This window comes from Trachinotus anak, unplaced genomic scaffold, assembly GCF_046630095.1.
Source record: "Trachinotus anak isolate AG129_WGS33_773 ecotype Australia unplaced genomic scaffold, CSIRO_AGI_Tana_v1 ptg000002l, whole genome shotgun sequence".
NCBI classification, from domain to species: Eukaryota; Metazoa; Chordata; class Actinopteri; order Carangiformes; family Carangidae; genus Trachinotus; species Trachinotus anak.
Genome location: NW_027273853.1, coordinates 26,877,964 through 26,893,446, shown reverse-complemented (window position 1 = coordinate 26,893,446; position 15,483 = coordinate 26,877,964). Strand labels below are relative to the sequence as shown.

The 15,483-nt window shown below is 40.2% G+C and overlaps 1 protein-coding gene across 2 annotated transcripts; it reads left to right on the top strand.

Moving 5' to 3' along the window:
* The first annotated feature begins 478 nt into the window (after positions 1-478).
* deaf1 (DEAF1 transcription factor) lies at positions 479-13,878 on the top strand. Of its 2 annotated transcripts, none has more exons than XM_071458861.1 (13): positions 479-929; positions 1,714-1,811; positions 2,373-2,499; positions 2,649-2,798; positions 3,315-3,454; positions 3,714-3,779; positions 4,184-4,228; positions 4,771-4,891; positions 5,305-5,451; positions 9,131-9,426; positions 9,622-9,720; positions 10,496-10,585; positions 11,536-13,878. In XM_071458861.1, the coding sequence occupies exons 1-13, from the start codon at positions 503-505 to the stop codon at positions 11,635-11,637; spliced, it is 1,908 nt and encodes a 635-aa protein (XP_071314962.1). In that variant the 5' UTR covers positions 479-502; the 3' UTR covers positions 11,638-13,878. The 2 variants fall into 2 exon arrangements, with proteins under 2 accessions (XP_071314962.1, XP_071314954.1); XM_071458853.1 differs by having other exon boundaries at positions 3,714-3,824.
* Positions 13,879-15,483: the final 1,605 nt, after the last annotated feature.

Here is a 15,483-nt window from a genome sequence, read left to right as displayed (position 1 = left end):
AGTTAAGCTGTAGTCCTGGTATGTATAAAATATATATGTAGAATATCTCTCAGGCCCTGACTGGAAAACTACTTAATTGCACAGCTCTAACCCATTTCATAAAATTGAATTTACAGCCTCAATCAGCAGCTGTTTAAAACCCCAAAGAGGACCTATTTCATGTTAGACAGTATTTCTCACATACAGGATTTATTTGGGGAAATTTTGTGTTTACTTCTTTAAGTAGTAAAAGTGAATTCACTGAACTGGAAATTAGCCCTTAGAATTAATCAGCCCTGTCGTATTCGCGCCTTATATTTTTACATTAGCACATTAACCAAAATAACTTCACAAACTCAACAGCAAATACATTTAAACAATGTAGGTTCGCTGATATGAAATCGGAATAGAACACTTTTTGTAATTTCAGATTTTCTTGTCCCTGTCAGTTTTGGCGGCTGTGTCGCTTCGGGTCGACTCGTGTTTTTCCGGCAGTATCCGGTGCATCTCTTTCCTCCACTTCATGAAAAAAAAACAAACAGTCGGGCCGTCTTCCTCCCTCCGCGTTAGGTCTCCGGATTCAACGTTTCCGTTAATTTCGGAGGAAATCTATTCCCGATTTATCGATTATCGGTTAACGCGTTCCGTAATTGCAATTCTTCTTCGGTTCGTACCAGGCTCGGCTGCACTCGGACTCCGCTCCACACTGCTGCGGCTCGGTCACATTCGGCTCTTGTCGTTCGGCGGAAGAATGGACGAAGCAGACTCGGCCACGAAGGCGCTCGGGCTGGATGAACCGCCCATCGGTGGGCCGCCGGTGGAGGGAGTGGGTTCGGATACCGAGTCGGAGGCCGAAGTCACCACGATGGCGGTAATGGCGGAACAGGGAAACATCGACATGGGAGCCGAGTCCCTGCCGAACTCAGACGAGGCCGAGGCGGCGTTTGCAGGTGAGGCGGGCTTTAGCTAGCAGCAGGCCGCAGCTGTGCGTGGTGGCGCTAAAATACAAAAACATGGCAACGTTAGTTAGAGTCGCTTAGTTTGTAAAAGGGGAGAGCACAGACAGGCAGACAGACAGACAGACAGACAGGCAGGCAGACAGACAGGTGTTTAATACCTCCCGTCGATAAAAGTGTTCAACAATAAGTGAACCACTGTAGCTTCTTCGCGTTTGGTATGTGCCGCCAAACTCCATTCAATTATTGTGCAATTTAACGATTTGTAACATATCGATAAGATATATATATATATATATATATATATATATATCTATAGATGTCATGGTGCACATAGTCTATTTAATTTATCAACTGCTCCCAAATTCGAAAAAGATGAATAATAAATTGATAATAATACATAATAAAATTGCAACTTTCAGAGCTTTGGGAAAAAAAAAATAAACACAGTTTTCAGTAATTAACTGTAACATTTATATCTTTGTAAATAAATGTGAAATTTTGCATGATGTCTGAAATATTGAGCATGCAGCTGAGTAAAGTTAAACTAGTGATTTTGCTGACTCAAACACATTATAGCATGTATGGTTAATACAAAAATAGATTCTGGTGATATTTATCGATTGCCATGTATAGCCCTTCATGCTGTCATCATAACACATACAGTTTGGCTGTGATATTATAATGTTATCCTTCCTTGATAGTTGTACTGCAGTAGCTATACTGATCTGAGGGTGTATTTGATGATAAAATATTTGAATCTCTTGTTTTTGATCAGAGGTGACGGCGGTGACGGTGGGGGATGTTCAGGCTGCAGAAGACAACGTTTTCACAACGACTGTTGCCACGTCAGGAAGCCTCCCAGAACATGTGCTGGTAGATCAACACACACTCTCATATTTCATTACTGCATATGATCAGTGTCACTCTGTATGTACAGTCTGTGCTGTTAGATTAGATCAGTTTCAGAGAGCAATACTCAGGTCAAAGTGCAACTTCATTGTTTTCATCCTGCTTCCGAAATCCTTTATAAGCAGCCTGTACAGAGCTCAGCAGGTGGCAGAGGTACATGTTCTGATCATTTGTGCAAATTAAATCACTAATTAGTCAATTTTATCCTCACATTAATCACTCTTTAGTGTAATTCATGCTCACAAATACTGCAGGTGCGCATCTGTAGACTTCTGAATTAGAGAATTGACTATTTAATCAGTCCGATGGAACTGAATTATTTGATGATGCTGGTTGAGAGTGTTGTCTAACATGTCTTCAGAAAAGTTAAGCCACCTACAGGATCCCAAAAGGCCCTCCAGAACCTCAGCCTCTGCACTTGCTGTGATTTCAATGCCCTCTGCTGTCAGACAGTTGAACCACCTCCTGTCCTACACCATCTCTGTATTTATACTCTGTGTGTGTGTGTGTGTGTGTGTGTTACAGAGTGGGAGGACGACCCTGCAGCTGGGTGAAGGTCTCAGTACTCAGAAGGCCACTTTGATCGTGGTCCACACCGATGGCAGCATCGTGGAGGCTACTGGCCTCAAGTCTGCCACCGCCATCACACAAGGTGTGTGTTTGTGCTACAGTACTGAGAAGGTCCTGCTGTCTCTTGAGTCCATATTGAACCAAGTTGTTAAATAACAAAGGGCAGTGACAGCCATCACTCTTGCTGAGCCGGATCTGTGTGTTTGTTTCGTCCTCTGGTGCGTCCCTTAGGTCCACAGACTACGCCCACCCCGCTGACCCCGCCCCAGGACAAAGACTCCTGCTCTAAGTACAACTGGGACCCCTCAGTATATAACAATGAGCTGCCGGTCCGCTGCAGGAACACCAGTGGAGTCCTCTACAAGAACCGACTGGGATCAGGTGATCAGCACACCTGTAGTGAGAGCTAATGTTACCAGTTAAACCAGGCTTTAAACCAGGCTTTAAACCAGGCTTTAAACCAGGCTATCTTCAGTAAGCCTGGTTTATGTCCTTTTTTGGTTACTGCTAATACTTATCCCTCCAGATGAACCTGGTCAGGTTGGTTTTCAGGCTGAACCACAATTACAATGTACAACTCCAAATTCCTCCTTAAAGTTTCTGTTCACTGCCCATTTACTGTTTATGTCAGATTCATCACATTTTTTTCACTACTGTGAGCTGCAGTGACACAGCTGTTGATCTTTAGTACTGATGATTCGGACGGCAGAGTTTCATGTTGATCCAAAGCCTGAAGAGCTCCAACTGTCAGTCACTTCAAGTTGTTGAAGAAAACGCGAATCAGACTGTTACTGGATTAAATCACCTCTAACTCTTGGGTAATTTGTCCTGTTATTACCCACACTGACGTTGTTGTGTTGTGTTGTGTTGTGTTGTGTTGTGTTGTGTTGTGTCCAGGGGGTAAAGGTCGTTGCATCAAACACAATCAGCAGTGGTTCACTCCCACTGAGTTTGAAGGTCTGGCAGGAAGAGCGAGCAGCAAAGACTGGAAGAGGAGCATCAGATACGCTGGCAGACCTCTGCTCTGCCTCATACAGGTACTACTACTACTACTACTGCACTGATACTTCTGTATTAATACACTGTACCACCACTTTACTTCTGCACTGATACTTCTCTATTAATACACTATACTGCGGTTTTACTACTGCAGCACTACACAGTTTTACACCATAGGAAGCACATTTACAGTGCAGTACAGTTTGCATACAGATTGTTGGACAGAAACCAGGAGATAAATTTATTCTGCACTACAACTGTGTGTGTGTGTGTGTGTGTGTGTGCGCGTGTGTGTAGGAGCGTATCTTGAACCCCCACGCTGCCTCCTGTACCTGTGCAGCCTGCTGTGACGACCTGACAGCGGTGAGTCCGTTTCGATCTGGTTGGCCTTTTTATTTGATCGGACAGGTAAAAACAGTTTGTGGTGACTTGTTATAACTTGTTGCATTTGGCACTATTTGGATGATTTCCTCTGAGGTTGTAGGCCGACCTCTGATTGGCAGACTGTGGTCTGAGGTCAGTTCAAAGTTGGGCCTTTTTATGATAACTGGGCGGGTTAGAGGGATCTTTGATGTCAGTGAAATCTTGCAACACAGTCTGTGGTTCTAGTTTCTGTGATGATCTTCAGGTGTCATTTGTAAACTGACAAATGTGTTTGTGTTGCACAAACAGGCTGAAGAAACACTAAACATGGGTGTTAACCTGGTTCAGAGGAATCACCTGAGCTCAGCAGATCTCAGTTTGTGTCTGTCTCTCTCTCTATCCAGTGTCCAAAGGATGGAGACTCTCTGGTAGCAGAAAACATCAATATGGTAAAAGTTAATTTTTGTTTTTTTGTCACTACGACCTCATCATCTCCATCTGGTTTCAACCTGTGATCTGTATCTGGACACATCTTGGCTTTACATTGTTATCTCAATTTGTATTGTGATGGCACCTAAATATCAAAGTTAGGTGTGTGTACCTGAAGGACAAGTCAATAAACAAAGGACACTACTGGTCTGTTACTGTCCCTTATTCAAATACAGAAGAAAGATATGACCCTGCGTAGACAGTTCAACAGTGTTTAAAGAAAAATGTGTTCATATACAGTGCAATAAATATATATTTGATGTTTTATTATTTAGTCAGATTGTTCCTGATTTAAATCATCTTTTCACCACTTTTTTATTTAGACAAAGTTCTTTTACAGCTGCTTATGTGTAAACAACATTTAACATTTGACAACTTTATCTTCTTCAGTTCAATGAAAAATTCTTTTGAAGTAAAAACAGGTTCATATTTAAGGTAGTGTTAAAGAAAAAGAAGGTATTATTATTGATTTCAGTCTGTGTTTCCTCTCTGCTCGGGTCAGACCGGTCCAGTCCGACTCTTCGTCCCGTACAAGAGACGGAAGAAGGACACAGACCCGCTTGTCCTCCCTAAAAAGGAACTTCCTGCCACCAAAAACATCACGCTGACCACCGGGACCACATGTACGTCAGGTGACCTCAGCTGTCGCTGAGCAGGGCGCTGGCTCTGTGTCACAGCAGAAGAAGAAAACACTTTAACAGTTTGTAGTTCAGGATCGACAGGTTTATGAGCTCACAGTCACATCAGCTGTTTTAAAAGGTTGGAAAGTTACAGAGGAAAATTTTTTCATTTTTATTCATCACTCAGTTTACATTTCTTGAAATTCTAGTCACATTACTCATCACATCATTTTGTAAAACACCTGTGAAATGAATTCAGTTTTGAAAAACAGTATTGAATTCATGAAACATGAACGAAGGGACCGGCTGTTCTGAGGTTTTTGGTCCTTGAAGCTCATCTGAAAAAGACCTGAACATCAAATCTGAAGTGTGAACTTTGTCTTCAAGTGTCTGACACGTCTGTCCTCCACCAACAGTCACCGTGTCCCCGTCAGGACAGTTCACCACCACCGGAGCCTTGACCTTCGACCGTACTCCGACAGGTGACGCCTCTGCTGCCGCCGCTGCCGCCGCCATCATCTCAGAGGGCTCAGCACAGAGCGAGGTGTTCGCCAGCACCGCAGGTACCGTCTGCCACTTATCCTGACTGCTGTCCCTCCTCTGCAGAACATTTCAGAGATATGATTGGAGTTGATCAAACGACTTGTTGATGAACAGAAAAAAATTTTCAAGCAAAAATGACAAAAATTCAAGGATCCCAGCTTCTAAGATGTGAATATTTTCTGGTTTTCTTTGTCTTTTAGATAGTAACCTGGACATATTTGGATTCATTTGGGTTTTTGAACTTATGTTTGCAGATGTCATGAGGTGTGATGTTCCCTCAGTCCACAGATTTTACAAAATTAAACTTTTCCATGCTCTGGGAAAGTTTAACAAAGATATAACCTCCATGGATTAATAATTTATAACAGAATGAGTAATACCTGACCCTGTTTGAAGTTCTATGTGTCCTATACCTCTTTTATAATGGTGGTCTATGCGGAAAATGATTTTTGGACTGCAGCAGATTTTTTTTGTTGTTGCAATACCATCAGTTGCCACTGGGACAGGTTAGCAGCACAGATGAGAGATCTCTCTATACATCCATGGTCCCCCCCTTAATGATTTGTAGAGGGGTTTCTCACAGACCCCTGCATTGCCGTTGACCGGAGGCCAATCTATCATCCTATCAGTCTCTCTGATTGGCTGCTGCGTTGCTGTAATGAGCTCTCAGGAGAGCGCGGCACTGTGGTGAATAATGAGGCGCCACCACCACACGCTGTCCTGATTTCTCTACCTGAAGATAACCTCCTCTTTAAAGGACCAATCAGAGATCTTCCCACATCTCCTCACTCCTACTGTAACTGACAGTTGTGACCAACACTGAACAACCAAATCCAGTTTATTATTGTTTTCTGGGGCTGATAATTAATATTGATTGTTGTGATCACAAACTGATGGTATTTCATCCAGATCTCAAACATGAAAATATCATTTAAATACTAGAAACCATCCCAAGGGCTAATCTGATTGGCTGAGAGGCTGCTGGTGTTTTCATTTGACTGCAGGGCACACACACACACACACACACACACACACACACTCAGCTGACAGACTGTCTCTCCGTCCTTCACCCCAAGATTAATGAAGCACTCTGTGCCTGTGTGTGTGTTTCATATGAAGAGATGTGTGTGAGAAAATAATTTTGTAATTCACTTACATTTATTCAAATTTGCAGATTAAACCAAAGTCAGTGATAAATCTGTCAAACATCCACATGACTAATGTCAGATTTTAAACAGCTCTCTGTCTTGAGGTGTAAAAGTGTTGTTCTGATGAAGAGGATGTGGATGATGAAGCTGATGGAGCTTTTGTTTGTTTTCATCTTCAGCAGGAGAACAGCAGGGTTCAGTCAAGTCTCTGCTGCTGTAGATCAACCACAACTCAGAATGAAAACCAGCTCACACAGAGACGAGAGGCTTTGATTCAGACCAGAGACACTTAGCACTCATCTTAGCATGTTGGACTTTAATAAAACGGCTGCATTAACAAAGACTGATATCAGCAGGGGAAGAAGTTAGATATATATATTCTGAGGAGAACAACCTGGGGACTCATGATGAAGACAAACCGACAGATGAATATGCAACTGTAGTTTATGCTCCAGAGTTGTTTTATTATCAGATTACCTTTAATTTACAGCCACAGTGGAAACTTTTAGTTCTGTGTCCAGCTGTGTATAAACATCTGTGGTTCTTTATTCAGAAATTTAACATGAGTTAGTTTTTACCAACTGATGGTGCAGGTTTGCTTGTAGAGGTGAGGGAAGGTGAGGGTGAAGAAAGTAATAATAACACTGGTACTATGACAAAACAAATGATAATAATAATAATAATAATAATAATAGGACTAAAAAACGATCATTATAATGGGAATTGTAATTTTTGCATCTGACTTTCACTGAAAGTGGGTTCTGCACCAGACGAGCATGTTTCCTTACATCTGGGGAACACAGATTTATATACAGTAGATCTCTGTAGCAACACAATGATGCATTCATGGTACAATGTGATTTGGATATTACACTTGGTCATATTATGATTTTGATAATATTCTTAATTGTTCTTGTTAATGAAAGATGCATAAAAATAGAGGGAATAAGCGCAATAAGAAAACACTAAAGAAGCACAGATTATAAAGCAGATAATATCAAATTAAAGTGCAAGATTAAATTATGAAATGAAGGCAGTGGAGAACAGAGCAGTTTTTGCAAAGTCTTACAAACTCCTCCACTAAGGCAGGCCAGTGTGTATTCAGCCTTAAGTCTGTGCGGCGTAGTAAGTGAAGGTTATTCATCGTTGGCATAATCAGCATTTTTATCAGCTCCTCTTTTATCTCATCTGCATTTTAGGAGCAGGACAAAAAGGGTACAATGTTCAGAGCGATTTTATTGTGAAAATCAACCTGAAATTATCAAGTGAGGGGGACATGTCCCCCTGACTCCCAGTGGAAATTACACCCTGTTTCCAGTTGTACCACCTGAAAACTGTTTTATTATAATCCTGCAAAATTGCAGTTACACACCAGCTTCCTTCCTGAAAACTACTGGGAAATTTTCCATCAGATTAGTAGGAAAGTAAGATCTATAAGATCTGATATAATCCTCCATTTACCTGCGAGAACACAAACGCACACACACATTTTTCCCCAGGACATGTTACACCACAGTCAGAGATTGATGTCCAGTTATTCTGGGACTGGTCTGTTCTCAGTGGAGCTCCGAGTTGTCAGTGAATGGAAAAGAACAGACATTATATCGTGTATGTAGGTCAGGAGAGAATGTATGGAGGACGCACAGACACACTGACCTGGATCTACTCAGACCACCTGCTCGTGTTCGATTCCTCATCCTTCACGTCTACGTTTAAAATCTGAGCTTCAGGTGGTGAAGCTGCAGGAGCCCAGTCACTCAAACCACTTGCTACTGTCACTTTCTCCAGTCTGAGGTTTTTTTTTATCATAAAATGAAACCTTTGCATTTTATGAAAACGTCTAACTGAACTCTGTACTAAAAAAAACAACAGTTTAATTAGTAATGAAAATCATCATTAGTGAGAAGTAAAATCACCTGAACACCCTTGATCTTCTCACACTTCACAGTTGTTTGTTTAATCAGTTATTAATTATAAAAATGAATGAATTAATATTGTATTATCATTTTAGAAATTATGAAGGAGGTTTAAATGTGTTCTGAGCTGTTCTGGATTAATAAAAGGTTAAATATAACAAAAGTTAACAGATCAATTCTGATAATTAATTAATTATTTAATGACTTTTTCAGCAAAATTACAAATATCTCATCCTGTAAAATATGAATATTTGTTTGTTGTTGTTTCTTATCATAGTAAACTAAACCCACACAGTTTGGCTGAGACGTTCTTATCTCAACCTGTTTATTAAGTAATGAATCTACAATATCAATACAATACAAAACAATATCAATCAGTTGTGTTGGAATTCAGTCAATATGGGATAATTAAAATAAAACTAAATATTAACTTTAAAATCCATCAACATCTTTTCCTTTAGGAGGGAAGGAAAATATTCAAGTGAAGGAAACGAGGATGCAGTTAAGGGAACTGGGTTGTGACCCTGGTTTGAATCTGATGAAGAAATCTGTTGCACGTCATCTGCTCGTTTCCTCTCAGCTGTTAAAAACTGACCAGATGAACAGTAAAATAACTTCTTCTTCTTCTCTCTCAGTGCTGACAGCGTTGCCGGCGTTGGCTGTGACTCCTCAGCCTGTTCAGGCAAAACTGGCAGTGACGACGACGGCAGCGGCGTCTCCGTCAGAAGGGCTGGTGAGCGGGCTGGAGGAGGGGCCTGTGGGGGGGGCGGGGCCGGCAGTGAGCGATGGGCAGAAGAACACCTGGCTGTACCTGGAGGAGATGGCGAACACGCTGCTGAGCAACGTTCAGCAGCTGAAGGCTCTGATCGAACAGGCCAAAAGCTCCGTAGGGGACACGACGGGGTTCAAAGGTCAGGGAGTCAGGAAGGAGGTGAGAACACGCACACACACACACAGTCTGAGATTTAGACCATCAGCATCAACTAGAAATTAAATCATAATGAATCATAATAATCACATAAAAATGATGTGGTATAGTAGAGGTGACTTATTACTGAGTTATATATTGATCTGTGTGTGTGTGTGTGTGTGTGTGTGTGTGTGTGTGTGTGTGTGTGTGTTTCAGTGTGGTTTCAGTCAGTCGTTTCAGAACCAGATTTCCTTTCCGCAGCCAGATGACTCGGAGGCCAAGAGGAGCTCTGACATCACTGAGATCATCATCAACGTATGATACACACACACACACACACACTTAAAACTTTCACAAATAGCAGCCCTTAAAGCAGTACTCCAACCTGAGACATCCTGACTCTTACTTCGCGACAGGATAGCGTCGCTCATTAGACCCTCAGAACTCCACTCCTGCAGTTTGTGACGCAGGATGATTTTTTTATATGATTACATTTTTATTTTATGAAATAAACATCAGTCATACAACAGATCACAGATGATATTCTATTACAACCCAGCTCAAACTCTATTCCCATCCTCCCCAATCACAGAAAGAAGACAAGCTATTGCTACTGGAAACAATTTTCTGAGATAAAATAAATAACTAAATAAATAGTTAAGACAAAAATGAATAAATAAATATAAATTCAGTATGCAAATGAATAAAATGAAATGCAGTAATAATAAAATAAAAAGACAAGCACACCTCTCACATAGAAATAACAACAGTGTGTTTCCACCTCGTCTTTACACTGAGGCTACTGCAGTAAAATGTCCTCAGTGACAGATTATTATTATTATAATATATGACATTGTTTCATTGTTAATACTGATGCAATAAAGCTTTAGCAGCATTAACTGTTGTTGTCTAACTACATCATGTATAGTCAGGTGGTTTAGTGCAGTGGTTCACAACCTAAGGGTCGCGTCCCTCCGGAGGGTCCCCAGGTAAATCTAAGGGGCTTTGAGACGGTCAGTGAGAAATTTGAATTTATTTTCTGGGCTGTTCTGTAATTTAAACTTTATGTTTTCTTGTGTTGCCTCTGCAGCAGATGTGTGTGAACTGTGGTCGGGTGGCGATGAGTGAGTGTACGGGCTGTCACAAAGTCAACTACTGCTCCACCTTCTGTCAGAGGAAGGTAAGACTCACCTGAACGATCCTGCAGAGTACGGTCATGTATTATTTATTTATTTTTTATTTTTAACATTTATTTCACCGAGAATAAAAAATGTCTTATTCACAGTTGTCCTGAGATGAGATAGATAAGATAATTACAGTGGGCGAGATGCATCATAGGACTGATGACATTAGATACTCCAGAAAGACAGAAATAAAGAGAAGCATAATTCTAAAATCACTGTCATCTCTCTCTGATCTCTCTAAACTCTTATTGAAAAACATGGGAGATGTAGTTAAAGTATGTAAATTTAAATGTAATATGTTTACAAAATGAAATGTGCGAAAATATGAAGCCAAATTTAATCTCATAATGATATTTACCAATACACCATTTACACAATAGACTAACTAAACACTGGCATATACACCTTTATTTACCAGCCCTTTCCACTTTCTTATTTATTATAATTATTAATGCATTTTGCACATATTGTGCAGTATTGCACTGATGATGCTGAAAACCCTCTCTTGGGGTTTTAGTCTGCTGTCACTGAGGAACCTTGTCATGCACATTATGAGGAGCTGTTACAGCGATGAAGTCTGATTTATGACCAACAGAAATGTTGAGTCTGACAGAATCATCACTGACCCTGCAGAGCTGCATTTTCCATCTTGCAAAAAGCGTAAAGGAAGTGAGGGCAACATCTGTTCTCTGCTGCATCACAAAAATAACTCTGTCTTAGTCAAAATAGTATCTTTTACTAATCTAAGTGTCACTGGGCATTTGGAAAACATCCCTCTTCTCACTTAATATATCTGCCTGTCGCCACGTCTGGAGCTCTGGAGATGGGAGCAGGATGAAAATCTGATATTGTCACCTTATCAGGATGACAGTGTGAAGACATGTATGTATATAAACAGTCTAAGTCTGTGAAGAGACTCACAGATTTGTTTGTTTTTTCTCTGCAGGACTGGAAGGATCATCAGCACACCTGCTGTCAGTCAGCAGGGGGCGTGGCCATCCAGGAGGAGGAGCCAATCACAGCCATTGACATGGACAAAGTAAAATGAAGGTGGGGGAGGTCGTCCCGACGTCATGACTGTCATCAGCTGCTGCAAACAGGAAGTCCTTAAGTGGGCAAAGAGGAGAGTAATCCACTTAACGCCTCCTTACTGGAGCTTTTATTGTGAAAGTTTCCCATCGGCGCAGCGTGAGAAGAAGGACTGTGGTCTCCTCAGAGTTGAACTTGTATATAAACTGCACAAACTTTTTATTTCTAGAAAAATTTCTAAAAACCATTCAATTCAGTACAGTCAGAGTTTGATCATCGAGCTTGTGCTCCTGGAAACAAAACTGTCACACACTGAACTATACGTGAATAAAATGATGACAAAATTGATACTGCCATCATTATCACAACATGAATTCAGAGTGTTACAATCAGACTGAAAAACGAGTTTAGGGCTGCAGGAAATACTTAAATTATTTTACCAGTCACTATAACAATTTTTTTTTTCCCCTATCTTCCCTCAGTGGCTGTTGTCTCTTTGTTGAAATATTATTTTGTTGCCATTTTACCTCTTGATAGGCAGATTTAAATCTCCAGACAGGTCCTGGTTAAATAAAGGTCAAACACATCAATAAAATAATATTAAATTAAAACCCCGCCCCATCTTGGCCAGTACTTTGATGTGAATTATTTATTGTCTTTTTTAAATGTTATTGTGGTATTTATGTTTATTATTGTGATTCATGTTTCTCATTGTCAGATTTTAAAGGTTTTTGTTCTCTTTGAAATAATGTTTGTGATCCAATTTTTATTTTTACATATGGAAGTTAGTCTGTTTAATCATCTGTAGTTTTTTTTTTATGTCAACTTGAGATTCAAACTCAGAAAGACAAAAAGACAAAAATTTTCTTCAGTGAAGTATGGAAGTCCAGAGCTGCCAGTATTTAATTTGCAGTTTGTGTGCACATAGTGCAAGTTAAAATTAGCATGCATGGCTTCTCGGCCAGAAACAAGGGCGGTTGTTGAATTAGAAATGAGCTAAAATGAAGACAGAATGCATATTTTTTTTAATTATTGTCTGTTGTTAATGGTTTTGTGGTGTTTTTTTCTTCATTTTGCCTTCTGGCCTGATTTTGTTGTCAAAAAAAAAACACCACTCATATGTTAAAGGTAACTCCAACTAAAACATTTTGGCATCAAGTAAAGGTTTGAGTTAAGTTTTAACTCTGTCTTCTGTTGTTTCAAATACTTAACACACGTCAAAAGTTAGGTATTGTGAGTGTTGTTTCTCTGCCAGTGCCGTTAAATTGTGTCCTGTGATATGTGCATTTTCAGCCAATCTGCCCAGTGGTTTTGATGTTTGAGGATAAAATACATTTACATTTTATTCATATTAGAAATGTACAGAAGCCGAGAAAGGCCATACGCACAAATGTTTTTTTAAGCCCTTTATCCCTGTTATTATTATTCCGTTATCTCGACATAACAAAGCTCTGTTATCTTGTGATAACAGAATAATTCACCCATTACCTCGAGAAAACTAAGATGTGTTATGGGATTAGTAATGGGATTAAAAAAAATTGTGTAAGGCCTTTCTTGACTTCTGTAGAAATGAGCTAATATTACACTGTCAATTATTTGCAAATTGAATTATCGTCATATCATCTTTTTTTTTTTAATTAATTAAAAAAAAAAAAAAACCATATATAAGGAGTACCATGAGATATGGTTGAAGGATTTACCACAGTTGCTGCTGATACATGACTACATCCTGCAGGACATATATAGCTGGACAGTTTGGCTGTCCATATATATTCGGTCATGTAGTGTATCTCAAGTTAATCAAATTTAGTTTAAATTCTGACATGTTTTCTATCCAGTGAACCTCACCAAAATAAAATCAAAATCTCCAAAGGATCATAAATAGAATCCATGGAAGGTTTTCTAGGATGTATCAGCAGCATTTTAAAGATCAGCTTGTTCACTGATCTGTAATCTTTACACCTGTTTCCTCTCATACTTTATTTCCTTCTGTCGCTGTCTTCTCTTCCCTCAGCAGGATTCAGATGAGACTTGTCCTCATTCATATCCACAGATGTTTAATTTATTAATGAAATGCAGATTTCAGGTGAAAATTATTTTTATCCAACTAGTCTGAGGGAAAACTCAGCATCATTCCTACTTCAGGATTCACACCAGACAGATTTTTGTGTTTTTTTGTAGTTTTTATACCCAAACAGTTTTCTGTATTTAGCTGCAGTTTAGTTTTTTATAAATAAATAAATAAAACAGTCAGCACTCAGGTGATCTGTCAGAGCGACTCCTGATAAATCTCCTCAGACATGATGACATTTGATTCTGCTGTGTCTCAGTCCCGGCGGCGCTCAGATGTCTGCTGCTGCTTGCTGACAGTGACGGGGACTCCTCCAAGGACCAGACATTTCCTACATTAACAGCCGAGTCACCTGAGCTGTAAATGTGGGAAACTTCAACAAAGGAAGTTGGTGGTTTTACTGATGGAAAACTACAAGCTCCATTCACCTGTTCAGTTCGGACCAAAATGATCCTAAAAGAGACACCAGAGGCATAGGGAGCATGTGGCTATTGTCAGTCTGTCCTCTGAGCTTTCAGCTCTTTTGACTCTGATGAGATCTGCTGAGAAGCTTTTAAAGCTTCGTGTCTTTTTGCCATCAAACTTTAAAGACTTTCAGATGACTTTGTGCAGGTCTTGATCCTGCAGGGACCCCGAGCACTTTGGACTCTGGAATATAATGAGCAGCTCTGACGCAGATGAAAGGGCAATTTAAAAACCTTTTTTTCCCTGACCTCCAGTGGTTTAATTTCTTACCTTGTTGCCATGCTATAGAAGTGTACCACAGGTGTGACAGTGCACTGTGACATCATTGTTGGGTGTGGCTACAGGTGCAGCCAATCACTGAATTTTCAACCACTGAAGACTGAAGTGCAACAGTGCTATTTAACCTTCTGTTGGGTCACCCTTTAATAATGGCCTTTGGTTCATAAATGTGAGTGTGCACAATTAGCTAGAAGTGTATACATTTCATCCCTGTCCACGAAGCTCGCCAATTACAGAACCATCAGTGACTGAAAGGACTTTTGTTTCCTGAGTTTGTCCTTCAGATTGCACTTCTCCCCAGCTTTGGTATTGTTTTTAAGGCAATGCACATTTTGTCTTGGAGGAGACACTACCTTCAGTAAACTCCACAGATTACATGAAAGACTAAGGTGACTGTCTGTAACCAGTATGTGGTGAATATGTATGTGTTTAGGTGACTGTAGACCATCATTTGGTTGATTCAACCCCTAACAGACATTTCTGAAGCCAGGCTAACTCCTAAAATAAGGGGTATGTCAATCTGAACTTTAAAGGGACTATATTAACGTTTTCTCTGTTGCAGAACCTGGTTTCATGCTGGGGGCAGGTTGTGGTGATGGTTGCTTCCTAAGAGATTCAGCGATTGTTGCATTTACAATACAAGAGGTTATAATATGCAGCGCTACTTCTTCAGGGCAAACACTACAGTGACTTGCTGTCGGAAAGTGACGAGATTGGCCGACCGGGCTGTGAAGCATGCTAATCTTCCTCCGCTGGAAACAGCTCTCGGTGAGTAAAGGAGTGAAGTTTGATACTGAACTCACAACAGTTCTAGACTGGTAAGAAAAAATCGTTAAAGCTAACATTTTTGCTACAGCCTTACTTGGTCTGGTATGGCCACTAGTTTAAGGTAGCTAATACTTTAGATAAATATTACAGTAGAGGGGACTTTACCAAGTCAGCTCTATGTGGCTGTGCTCCACCTGTGCTACTGATACAGCACTTTTAGTTTTATTTAGAATGTAATTCACAAAGAATTTTAGCTCCAATAGTTGCTCCTCTGTCTGAGAG

What these genes read in the sequence shown, in the direction of transcription:
- deaf1 (XM_071458853.1), top strand. Translation starts at nt 503, where the DNA reads ATGAAAAAAAAACAAACAGTCGGGCCGTCTTCCTCCCTCCGCGTTAGG. An exon ending in TAGCAGAAAACATCAATATG is followed by an intron (nt 4,229 to 4,770) that starts GTAAAAGTTAAT and finishes TGCTCGGGTCAG; the next exon opens with ACCGGTCCAGTCCGACTCTT. An exon ending in TCACTGAGATCATCATCAAC is followed by an intron (nt 9,721 to 10,495) that starts GTATGATACACA and finishes TTGCCTCTGCAG; the next exon opens with CAGATGTGTGTGAACTGTGG.